The sequence below is a fragment of the Apteryx rowi genome, unplaced genomic scaffold, assembly GCF_003343035.1.
Source record: "Apteryx rowi isolate R43461 unplaced genomic scaffold, aptRow1 scaffold_15, whole genome shotgun sequence".
NCBI lineage: Eukaryota > Metazoa > Chordata > Aves > Apterygiformes > Apterygidae > Apteryx > Apteryx rowi.
In genome coordinates, this window is record NW_020447752.1 from 1,355,454 (window position 1) to 1,367,650 (window position 12,197).

General features: G+C 38.9%; 2 protein-coding genes across 6 annotated transcripts in view; one reads left to right on the forward strand and one right to left on the reverse strand.

Moving 5' to 3' along the window:
• MPHOSPH9 (M-phase phosphoprotein 9) overlaps positions 1-11,753 on the reverse strand; it is a 32,573-nt gene extending 20,820 nt beyond the window's left edge. For 2 of the 5 annotated variants that reach the window (XM_026058886.1, XM_026058890.1), the window contains exons 1-6: positions 11,664-11,753; positions 9,043-9,175; positions 7,975-8,128; positions 6,491-6,580; positions 2,910-3,430; positions 893-1,016 (exon numbers count right to left, since the gene is read on the reverse strand). In XM_026058886.1, the coding sequence (XP_025914671.1) occupies positions 893-1,016; positions 2,910-3,430; positions 6,491-6,580; positions 7,975-8,128; positions 9,043-9,149 (996 nt within the window). In that variant the 5' untranslated portion in view covers positions 9,150-9,175; positions 11,664-11,753. Of the gene's footprint in view, positions 1-892; positions 1,017-2,909; positions 3,431-6,490; positions 6,581-7,974; positions 8,129-9,042; positions 9,176-10,574; positions 10,702-11,271; positions 11,366-11,663 lie in introns of those variants that run through there. The other 3 variants (XM_026058889.1, XM_026058887.1, XM_026058888.1) reach the window with 3 other exon arrangements.
• Positions 11,754-11,796: 43 nt separating this feature from the next.
• Positions 11,797-12,197, forward strand: part of CUNH12orf65 (chromosome unknown C12orf65 homolog) — a 5,678-nt gene continuing 5,277 nt past the window's right edge. Inside the window, exon 1 of the mRNA XM_026058893.1 lies at positions 11,797-11,894. The gene's annotated coding sequence lies outside the window, so the exon portion shown is untranslated. The remainder of the gene's footprint in view (positions 11,895-12,197) is intronic.

Sequence of the window (12,197 nt, forward strand, 5' to 3'; positions counted from 1 at the left end):
TCCTCAGTATAATCAGATTTGTGGACACATGGATGGCATTATTAAATCAATAATATGTTGCAAAAATCAAAACCAAATTCTTGTTGAAAGAAACATTGAGCTAAAGCACAAAGTATGCACCAGTCACAGCAATATGCGTTAACACAAACGGTTCTAAACAGCCAAGTAGGTCTCCCAAACTTCTATTATTGGGGTTACTTGTTTTTCATAGCCAATGCTATAAACAGGACTTGGAGTAGTTTACTTTTGCCAAATCATACACAGGCATAAATGAAATTCTTGCTCTTACATAAACAATACAAAAAAGAAAATAATCATTTGGGGATTTTAGCACTGGAGACTGCCAAGAAAACTAAAAAAGCCCAAAACAAACCAGAACAAAAACACCCCTACCGCTTTAAAAAAAAAAAAAAAAGAAAAAGAAAAAGAAAAATACTGTCTGTCTTGCACAAGCGACTAATGCCTCAACTCACAAAGACTTTAGCACCTTCCATTCAACCTTGTGTACCAAAAGAGAGATTACCAGCTGAAATGGAAGACAAATATTTGGAAAACATAAGATCCTTCAAAAAATGATATGGTGCAATAAATTATTGTGAGCTGAAGCTTCAGTTGAGAATGGGACCATTATCTCCGTAAGGAAAGGATTTGCACCAGTGATGCAAGGTAAGGCAAAAACTAGGCAAGGAATAAAACAAACCAAAATAGCTATGTGAGTAAATACAGAATGATCCAAGAAGTAAATTCTGCCCACGTGGAAGTTTAACTTTAAACATACGAATTAGCACAGAACTACTCAAATGCTTAAAGCTAAGCGTGAAAGCATATGCTAAATCAGAACATAAATATCTCTCTGGAARAATACCAATGGCAAGAATAGAAGACAACTTACATTCTCAAGAGTTAATTTCTTTGCTTGCTCATTTCCTTGCATAGAGTTCACATGTACTTCTTCCGCATTTATTCTTTTTGGTTGGTTTTGTTTCAACTTCTGTGCCCATGATGTTAAAGTTTTACTACACGGTAAGAAGCACAGACATGAACAGTGTGTAAATACATATATACGCATATATATTCCCTTTTACAACAGAAAAATAACCTCTATTGAAATCAATTTAGTCTTCTACGTGAAAGATATGCATTGAAATTGCACTGCCTCTGTGCATTTTTTGAAAAACAATGAGAAATAATGGATATTAAACTGATTTTAGGGCTGGGATTTTCAACACCACCACCACCCTTAAAGTTGCTGATCATCTGCACCCATAATCAAAATAGTTCTCCTACTATAACAAATCATAACAAAGAGCACCATATTTTTAGCCAGACACCTGCTTTTTCAGCAACTCAAGCAGACACTGATCAGAAACACAAAATCAAGTRAGAATGTAAAGTGTTTTTTTACTGTTGTGTTTTCAGTCTGGCCTKAAAGAAGATATTACGAGCTAGGACACACTAAGCTGGCCTTCCAACCCAATCGACTCTTACTCTTTAAGGATAAGAAAGATAAAAACAAGACACAGATAGAAAAAAAAACAAACAAATGAACAAACAAACAAACAAAAGCAAATGAGCAGAAAGAAAWAGAGACACCCTGAAATTCTTGTTAGAAGTAGAAGAGGAACAATTTCCCACTTCATTGAAAGATGCATTTTTGAAAAAAATACATATTGTCCCCGTTTGGGACAAAAAGTTGACACAATGAAAAATGTTACAACTAAAAATTCAAAAATATATCCCAGTTTGGGTTAAATGAACCATTCCATTTTGATATGAACCCTCTCTTCCTTCCAACCATGTTCATATTTTGAAATAGAAGGTAATTTCAAAAAAAAAAAAAAGTGCATTTTTAAATAAAAAGGGCAAAATGTCACATGTCAATGATTTCAAAGTTTTCTTAATTTTTTTTTTTTGTTTTTTTAAATGAAAAACATACCGGAATTGAGCTTCTCCAGCCCTCAGCTTTCCTGGTAGTAATACATACCCCACCTAGCAAGTTCTCCATGAATTGCAACGACCAAACTCATGGAATGGTACAAGATGAATTGAATACTGGAATAAATCCCAACGGAAAGGAGGAAGAGAACTTGCATACCGACGCGGTCATGGTCTGTCCTGTACTCTGAGGTGACACATTTCCAAATCCATTCCTCTAAAGGAAGCTGGTTCTGTGTTTTATTATGTACTAGYAAAATGCAAGTTCATTGTCACAATCCGCTGTTTTTCCATGAAGAGAAAGTTCTTTTTCTCTGCAAACTACTATCAGGAACTCACAGGCAACATGCTGCCCACGTGACCTCTGATATAGCTCATGGCCATCTGAAGCCACTGCCTTTACAATCCAGTCTGACAGAGAGAGCACAGTACGCTGTTAAATTCTGTGCAACCACAGAAGGATTTGGTCAATATTACTGCTCACAGACCAGCCGAAGTGGCTGGCCAGTCTCAAGTTCTGGTTGTTCCACCAGACTGGATACGGGGCAGGGAAGASAGGAGAGCATTTTGTGTCTGGCTGTTTTTTGATACAATTTATTACTGTAATGCATGCATATAAGCTAGCAGGAAAGGCTACTTGAACACAATAGCAAAATATCAGTCATTTAAAAATTGATAATCAGCACCTAAAATTCTGTCACACAGATAAAACACTGTATGCAAACTGCATCTTAGCTCATATTTACAATAAAAAGCCATTGTGTTTTTCCAATGAACCTACAAGACATGAATACCGCAGATGTAAAGCGTGCATCACGCAGAAGTGTCAAGCTAATCAAATACRTTATACTGCTTGGTAGATGTATTTTTTACATTCAAGAAGTTTCATTCAATTCTTACGTGTTTATGGGTACCAACAGATGCTTACTGAATGGGGTCTATCATATACTTTATATATAAAGTTTACCACTTACCTGTTTATTTTTCCGCATTGAGCTTCATTAACCTTATGTTCAAATTCAGCAGGAAAAACTAAAACATCATTCCTTCCTGATGGACAATTTTCCTCTGTTTTTTTCGGTGAAAGTTCTCTTTTATTTTGAACACTGGCTACGACTGCATCTCTCTGCAATACTGCTGCATCACCCTGTCCTTGTGAAGTTTTCTCCATGTAGTCTGTGCACTCGCTAATGTCAGTAGATTTGTCAGGGTTCAGTTCGGAAGCAGAAAGGGTACCATACCCCCTACTCACTGAAACATCACTTGCAAAACATTCCTGATGCAAAGCAGATGCATTTGGCTGACTTTCTGCTTCATTAGATTTAAGCTGATTGACAATGCACTCATTTCCTTCAAAGATTTCAGAACGCAACCCCATTTGACTTTCTAATGAAGAAAAAGTGTCTGTAAGTTTGGCAGGCAAACTTCTGCTCTTGCCGGCACCCCAATTGCTGGTCTGCAGTTTCACTAACTCCCTTATCTCATTCTGAATCAGCTAAAGAGAGAAAAGAAGAAGAAGAAGAAAAAAAAAAAAGATCATGCCACAAGTCATATTTATATTTTAATCCCTCTTCAATTCGTGTTACTAATAACAGAATTAGAATGCTTATTTCAAATAACTCCTATTAAATTTTTCAATATGTAGACATCTCATGCATAAAGTAAACATATGCATTCTGTGCATAACAGTAAAATGTGCATGGTAACAACTCTTAATTTCAAGCAGTGAATTACTGGTCTCCATAGTCATTTATTAATGTAAAAACATGCATGTGTATTAGCTACATGCCTTCAGAATTATAGCATTTTAYCAACCACCTGCTCAAATATAAATTATCTAAGCATGTCATTAAAAGTGGACAAAGATCCTTTGCTAAATTTAGGTCCGAAATAATTAAAACTTGGAGATAAATTTCCTAAGATTAGAAGGATGCTTTAATGGAAGTATAAACTATTACTCTATTACACTAATAGGAATAATGTACCTCTGTAAGATTATTCGCATAAAACTTGGCTTTAAAATATCCGATTTAGATAATAAGTTATTAGGTAGTTCACATGATACAAAGGTTTACGTTTTGATTGTTTTGATATCCAATAGAGCAGAGCAAACCTGTAACTAGATCACCTGAAGAGATTTAACAGGTTATTTCATTTAAGTCCACAATAAGAGGTATTTCGGTATATTAGGTAAACAATATTTTTAAATGGCTTATAGTTGCATACAGGTATACTGAAGCAGCTCCAAGAAACAACTGATGCTTTTGTCAAGGGCTATGAAGAGATTTCATGTTAACGTCCACGGCCACGATCTGCGGCCAGGGACCTGGGCTTCTGCAGAGCTGCACTGAGACTACTGAACTCCGCATGTGCGCACAACTTGTGTTACACACTGCAAGACCAAAGTATTTAGCTGTTTTCAAGAGCACATTCAAAACTAATTCCCCCTGGAAAAATCTCAAAGTTCAATAATTTTAAGAGCATGGGACTCTACTAATGTTTTTTCATAGAACTACAATACATTACTCACATATGAATACCAAGTGGAAGGGACAAATTGAACACAAAAAAATCGTTCTTTCTCTGGAAGTATGTAATTAAAAAAAGAAAACAAGGCTTAGTTTCAGAAGAAAATAAATATAACACTACTCAGAATCAAGCCTCCTATGTTTAAATTAAGACTTAAGGATGAAGTTTCTGCCGTAATTTCAAGTTTTTTGGTGTGCTAATGATTTCAATCATGACTGCAATAATCACTTGTGATTTAATTCTATGATTCAATTCTGCCAGGGAAGATAGGGAACACAGAACAAAAGGGAAGAAACAGAACTGAGGAAAACAAACTGATCAGATTCTCTGCTGACATTTAATCTTTGTCATTAATACCTTGTGTGGGAAAGGTGAAAGGTTAGTATTCCAATTAAGCAGCACTTTTATGTCTCCTTGCATAGCCACAAATAACTCCAAGAGAAGGGGAAAAAAAAAAAAAAAAAAGGAAAATGACACTCAGTATGAAGATTTGTATAAAGTTTTGGGACTATAGGTGGCTTTTTTTGTTTGTTTTTATTATCTTAAATAAAAACTTGACTTGGGAAGGATCCATAGCTGGTGATAGTTCATCATTAGCACAATTTTCTTTTAGTGTATAGTTCACATAAGCTGAGGACTGCAATTCCAACACTGTGATTCCAACATGAACTCAAGGTCTTTTGATCCTTGATCCAATAAGGATGAAGATTTATTTTCATAAGCACAGCTGGTCTTGAAACACAGCATAGAGCAAATCTTATCTCAGAGTCACGTCAATGCTGAAAGCACATCTTGCTTTTCTATCCCAACTAGTAGGTCATTCATTTTGTCTTTTTAGTATCAAAGTGTGTTGAGTTCCCTGTATTTCAGTGTTTCTGCTAGTTCACTGATACACCAGTTTAAGTTTGGAACAGCTCCATCTATTTTATCTAATGCATTCATACAACTGGAAGTAAGTTACGGMCATTGATTTTATATTTAGTGTGACAACTCATGCAGTTAGTAAATCCCTCTTGATACCACAAACTCAGCTCTTCCAGAGGTAGCCTTTCCTATTAATAAAGACAAAACTGGCAAAGTCAACACAATGGATTAGTCAGGCTATCATTAGCAACAAGTAAATCAAACCGCTACAGTATGAGACAGGAAATACGAGGGTAAGGAGATACTGGTGGGACAAAAATAACAAGACAGGAGGGGAAAAAAGGCAGGGGGCGGGGGGAAGAAACAGGAGATAGGATAAAAGAAAAGGACAGTACCTCTTGTTAATTCAATTCTGGAACTGTTGATTACTACTAGTGTAGAGGGCATCAAGAAAGGGAAGGGAAAAACAGCAACCAAAATGATGAAGATATTAAGTATTACATATTTATAGAATTACCATCTTTCATACACACATATACATTTCTTTTGTTCTGTTTTAATGGATAAATATGGTTCAACAAAAACGTGAATCTTCACATTTGAGTCATTTTTTATTCTTAGAAAGGGAGATTATTCAACTAAATTGTGAAATAGATGTTCAACTACTACAATGAATGTTTTCCTATGCTATATACTATCTATACAAGGGAATTACAAGTTACATAATGTTTTCTGATGGAGAGAAGAATACACTGTCTCGAAATTAGAACTGATACATTCTAGCAGTTAATACAAAACAAGCTGTACTTAAAATCCAATTACTGTGTGGGCATTCTGAACCAAACATTTGTGAAAACAGAACTGAACTGAAATTAAACACTCTAAGAATCATCACTTCTGAAGTGCTTCCTATCAGTTACTTCATTAATTAGCCAAGGCTATCTGAAAGATGCATCCTGCAAGTCAGCAGTCCAAYCATGCACTCCCATTAACTAACTGCCCTTTGGAAGAATTATCAGTCCCAGCACACTTACAGAAAAATACAGCAGTGTCAGAGACCATACTGTATTCTTTGGACAGGGGGAAGAAGAGGAAGAAAAAAAAATGGGGGGGGGGGGNACAAAACACTAAGCCTAATCTACCCACATGAACAAATACTTACTTGAATTTGATGGTGGAACTGCTCTTGCTGGGCAACTATTTGTTCTTGACATTGTTTTTCCACCAGTCTGAATAACTGTAGCCACCTCGTCTATTAAACCATAAAATTAAATAATTAAGGCACAATCATATTGCATCTCTTAACTTTTACTCCAGCTACACAATTATTCAATCTTATCTTTAGGTGTTAATGTAATACAAATTTTAATAACTGCACTCTGGTTATCCACCCTACAACACATGCAGAGTCCTATCATGTCACTCAAAGGAAACAAATTGCTATAGACACATTAATTGAAAAAAGATCCTTCTAGATAACAAAATAACACATCTTTACAATTTAAGTTTGGTTTAAAAAAAGTTTAGATCTCGGTGGTCGGTGTTTCATTAAAATAAAAAAAAAAAAAAAGACATTCTAAAGATGAAGCAACTAAGTTAAAGGAAGGAACAACTGGAAGGAAAATACAGTCAAATATTGGAAAGGTTGATTCCAGTTCAATAAAACATGAGCAATTTTAAAACTGATAATTAAACATCCCTCTGTCCAGTCAGCCATTTCCTTTAATACGGAAGTCCTTCCTTTCAACAGCCTAGCCAAAAGCCAAGACACAAAACTATTTAGTGAAAACAAAAATAGAAGGACAACTATAGTGTTCTTAATACGTGTTAAACTCCTAAATTTAAAAACTACTTTTACACCAGTGTTTATAGAGCCTGATATTTCAAACACAAGACACAAAACACRTGCCTAGACACACACATTTATATTCTTTTCTTGGAGCTGTTCACAAGCACCGAAAGAAGCATCTGTCAAGAGATATTTTGTTGGAGCACAGCCAGAAAGCTCAAAAATTTTGCACAAAGCCGCCCATGGTGTGGAAACTTGATATTCTTTGTGGAGACAAAAATAATGACAGAATTTAAAATAAAAAAGGACGAAGACAAAAGTTAAAAAAAACAAGGACTTGAGAGAACTAGCTCAACATACCTAAATAATGAATCTGTGTGTAGTTTTTAATCTGAAAGCAAAATAATCATCTACACCTCTCTACAAATGGAATAAATAAGTGATGCAGCTGAAACAGCTATTTTCAGGAAAGCAACGCTTCTGAGTTCTAGGATCACTTTTCTAAGTTCCAACTCTGTTTTTATATCACTGCTGCAAGACTTCAGTCTGAAGTGTTTTGATTTTAGAGGTTTAAAATCTTTCAATTCAAAATTTCTGTAGATATTTAAAATATCAATAACTTTGAAAAGATATTCATGCCAGTATTGTAATTGTAAAACACACATATATAAAAACCCTAATGTAAGATTGCAATGAAATCCATTTAAGTGATTAGTTCATAATATTGTAAAAGAACTTGTTCCAACAATAAGCATAAATAGCAATACTGCTAACCTGTACCATCATTAGACTTGTCTTCCAAAATGCAAAACTTATTCATGAATAATTTTTATTAAATAAGCCTTAGCATCAAATACCTCACAGTTCTTCACAGTTTCTGAGTCAGCACTTCCAACGTTCTGGATATCTTGCATAAAGGAGGCAAGCACTTCAACAGAACCAGGTATTAATGAGGACCTGGTATTCCCTGAGTAACCAGAAACTCCATTGGGATTGGGTGAGGGACTTCTACTGAAACATGAGGAAAAACATTTCAATTATTTATTGTGCCAGATGTCCAACATAGTAGCCAAAACAATATACTACTAGTATAAAAGAAATACATGCTTAATTTACACTGCGATGCTCATCATGCTGGAAAAACATAACTGATTCATTAATAAGAATATTTTCAAGAAAATGTCACAGAATCCCCAGAGTGCATCACGTAAGTGCAACATGTAAGTGCATCTTACACATATATTACTAAAATACAATAGCTTTCCAAGAAGAGAGCATAAGCAGCACAARTATTATTGCTCACTAACACATGTCAATAAGTACAGCTTCTCATCAAGTCTAAATTCTCCTTCATAGATTCTGAGGTCAGAAGCTTACAGATATAAGCTTCTGTGTAAATGCCTTATGAAGTCTGAGACTACTGCCTCCATCTGAGAGGTTATATGTGTAATAAGTGACGTGTAATTATCATCTTAACAGGTCATTCAAGTAGAACCTCTCCTGAGCTGTAACTTAGGCCATTAGTCCACATTTGCCATTCTTGTTCACTGAGAGTATCTTGGGCACTGAACAGAAAAACAATTCAGTTTTTCTGAGCCACTGTTCTCTACAAATGATTTAACATAGCATATGATCTTTCCAAAGAACAATCTCTTGTAATCTCTCCAAGTTAGTGGTGTTTTTTTTTTTTCTCCATTTCAAGAGATGCAAGGCAATAGAAGTTTAAGGAAGATATGACACTTCTTTCAGTAAGACTTTTATCTCATTGTCACATTAAGCATTAAGTTATACCTGCAACCGTAAAGAAAACTAAAATATACTACAGATAATTTCATCTTAATAATAATGTTATTGTAAAAGCATACTATATATGCAAAACAAAATTAATAAAAATATTTTTTTTAGGAATTTCTTTAGCATATCACCTGTTAGAATTCAAGTTAAAGACAGAGTTGTAGGTATTTCTGACATCAGTGTCTGCAGAAGCTGAAGGGATTTCTTGTACAGCGTTCACTAAGTCACAGTTTTCCATATCTTATGTCCAAGTATGATGTTATCCTGCAAATATAAAGAAATATCAYGCTCCTATTTCAACAAGCCATTTGGTTTTGTTGTTTGAAGAAACCAAACCTGATTAAAGAGACAGTTATTTCAGCCAAACCACTCTGAAAATGCTAGCACTCCAAAAACCTCTTTTTCTTGCCTGTGCTATGCTTGCAGTTATTTAGCCTGCCTTGTACTTGCTGGGACGCCTACACATCAAAAAGAGATTTCTAGCTGCCCATGACAGTTAGTCAGGGCTAAAAGGGGTGTCTGAATCCAAAACATTCCAGGCAGAGCAGTGGTTCKTTAATCTGGGGCTCCACAGACTGTTTTTAAGACTTCCATGAAACACAATTAAGAAAAAAGGGCCCATTGTCAATATATTTAAATCTGCTGAATGGGAATCTGCACCTTGGCTATAAGAAAACAAACAAAAAAATTTTTTCTTTGAGAAATGCTGAATTAGATTGCCGCTGACCAATTCTTCCACTATGGTTATTTGCTTGTGTGATATTTGTCTTACTTTTTTCACAGAATACTTATTATTACTGTATAGCATTAATTCAAAAAGCATTAAAACTGTTCAGGACAGATTCCTTATTAATTAACAATAAAATGTAGTCAAACTGAAATCCCACAGTAGCTAAAAAACAGGTGCTGGTTAATTGCAAACAGCATAAATAAATAAATATATATGAAAGAACTGCCCTAAGGTCTTTAGGCCCTCAAAARCAGCAGTTTACAAGAATTGCTGTAGGAGACTAGAATATGCTTCCAGTTTCCATACTTTCATTAAGGTAAACCACAAAATATATTGATTAATCAGTTTTTCTATAGTGCTTATTGTAGCATCTTCTATGCCCTAGTGAATTTATCCTATGTCCCAATACTGAAGAAAAACCTTATGATCATTTAAAGGATGGAGAACAGAAAGAGACATCAAGTAATGTTATCCCAGTAGTCTGTGAGAAAGCTAATAAATCCCTGCTCCCTTACAGCAGGCCAATACCTTTACTGCATGACCATCGTTCTTTACAGTGCTTACAAGGACATGCCACTGCCTTTTGTAGATTTACGCTTTCATTATTTCTAAGTACATAGCTCTTTGATAYATATCTTGTACAGACAGTTTTGGAAGTATAAAAACTGATTTCCACTGGAAGGAAGCTAGTAGACRCAGACTGATTTTACTACTGAGGCCAAACAGACTCCAGTAAAACAGAAAAATGTTTTCCAGATAGTCACTCAAGCTATCTCCTTTGATTAGGACTCAAAAAAGCAAGAACTGGAAAGAGTTTAGCACAGATACACATATCCCTTTGACAGACCTTCTTGGGATAAATTGAAAGAAAGTCTTTCTTCCTTTTCTAGTGGTCAGGAGTCTGGAAAACTTTAAGGTTATGAGGCACCTAACCTGGCAGAAGCAGCAAGTGCCTCAGAAGCAGCTGGATGGATATGGTGGGGGTGGGGGACATCAGTCACCCCCAGCGCCCCAGGATGAAATCATGGGTGGCCTATCTCAGCAGCAGAGCAGCAGGGTGGGACTTAACCATGACACAGGCTCGTTTCATAACCTCATCAGAAGAAGCCTGTTCGCAGCAAAAAATATATATATTAAGTGAGCTGTAACAGCACTGGGTAACAGCTAAGCTGTCATCTGTTGTTTCCATAGCACAGAACAAGCTTTTATAACTCTGAGTCCTTACATAAAAGAGTTGAATTAAAAAGCCAAGCTATTAGGTATTTGACCTCATATGCACCAGCGCTGCTTTTAAATGTAAAAACCTGGGGCCAGCGAAGACCTGGAGACTGTGGCCCTGGGCAAGATCCCATCRCTGTTTCTTTTTACTCCTTGCACATCACCAAGCAGTGACACGGGCACCTCAGATCCCTGCTTCCCCATGACATTGCACGGTGCCAGGTCCCCACACACCAGGCTCCCCAGGGGGCCCTGCCAAGGGACAGGGCTCTAATGGGCTCTAATGTCACAGCCCACTCAGGATTTGCCCCACAGTCTCTGCCCCCTTCCCCCCCCAGGGGCCCCTCTCCCCATAACTGACCCCCTCCACAGCTCTGTCCCCCCCCCAGGGGCCCCTCTCCCCATAACTGACCTCCTCCACAGCTCTGTCCCCTGTCAAGGTCCCTCTCTCCATAACTGACTCCCCTCCGGGTCCCTCTCACCACAACTGACCTCCTCTCCCGCCCTGTCTCCCCTCAGGACCCCTCTCCTCAGCTCTGCCCCCTCTCAGGGCCCCTCTCCCCATAACTAACCCCCCCCCCCCACGCTCCCATTGGGCAGCTGCCCCTCGCGCTCCGGAGTGTTGACAGCGCCACCGCCCCCGATTGGCCGGCGGGCCCGCCACTTATCAGGGAGGGGGCGGGCTGAAGGGGCGAAGGAGGGCGGCGCGGTGAGGGCGGCCCCAGGGCGCTGGGACGCGGCCAAGTACGTCGGCACGGCCGGCGCCCGCCCCGCGGGCTGCCTCGGGGCTCGCCCGGTTCCTACCCGCATTTCCAAGAGCCCACGAGGAGGCGTCCGCGGCGGGACGAGGGCTGCTTCCTGCGGCGACCGTTAGGCGGTAAACAAGCGCGGCCCCCCGCCTCCTTCCCCGCGATTGGCGGCCGCGATTCGAACGTGGTGCGGTAGAGGGCACTCAAGACGGGGCTCCGCTCGGTGATTGGTCGTCTTGGCCGCGCGCGTGGTCGCGCCTTACTCTCTGATTGGCTACGTGGAAAGGTACGCACGTCGTCGCGAGGGGATTGGCTGGTGCGGCTACGCGCCGGACGGCTTCCCAGAGCCTGATTGGTAGCGTAGGCGACGCGTGCGTAAGCCCGCCCCTTAAGCAGCGATTGGCTTCTCGGGGACCAATTAGCCTGGCTGTAGCCCAAGCAGCTGGATGGTCGCCACCCCCTCATTAGCTGCGCATGCTCTGAAGCAAGCGTGGGTGGGGCTGCCCGCGCCGTGCAGCGGGCGCATGCGCAGACGAGTGCGCCTGCGCCGCGCAGGCGGGGCGGTGATGCTCGCGCGGCGCCTGCCTGG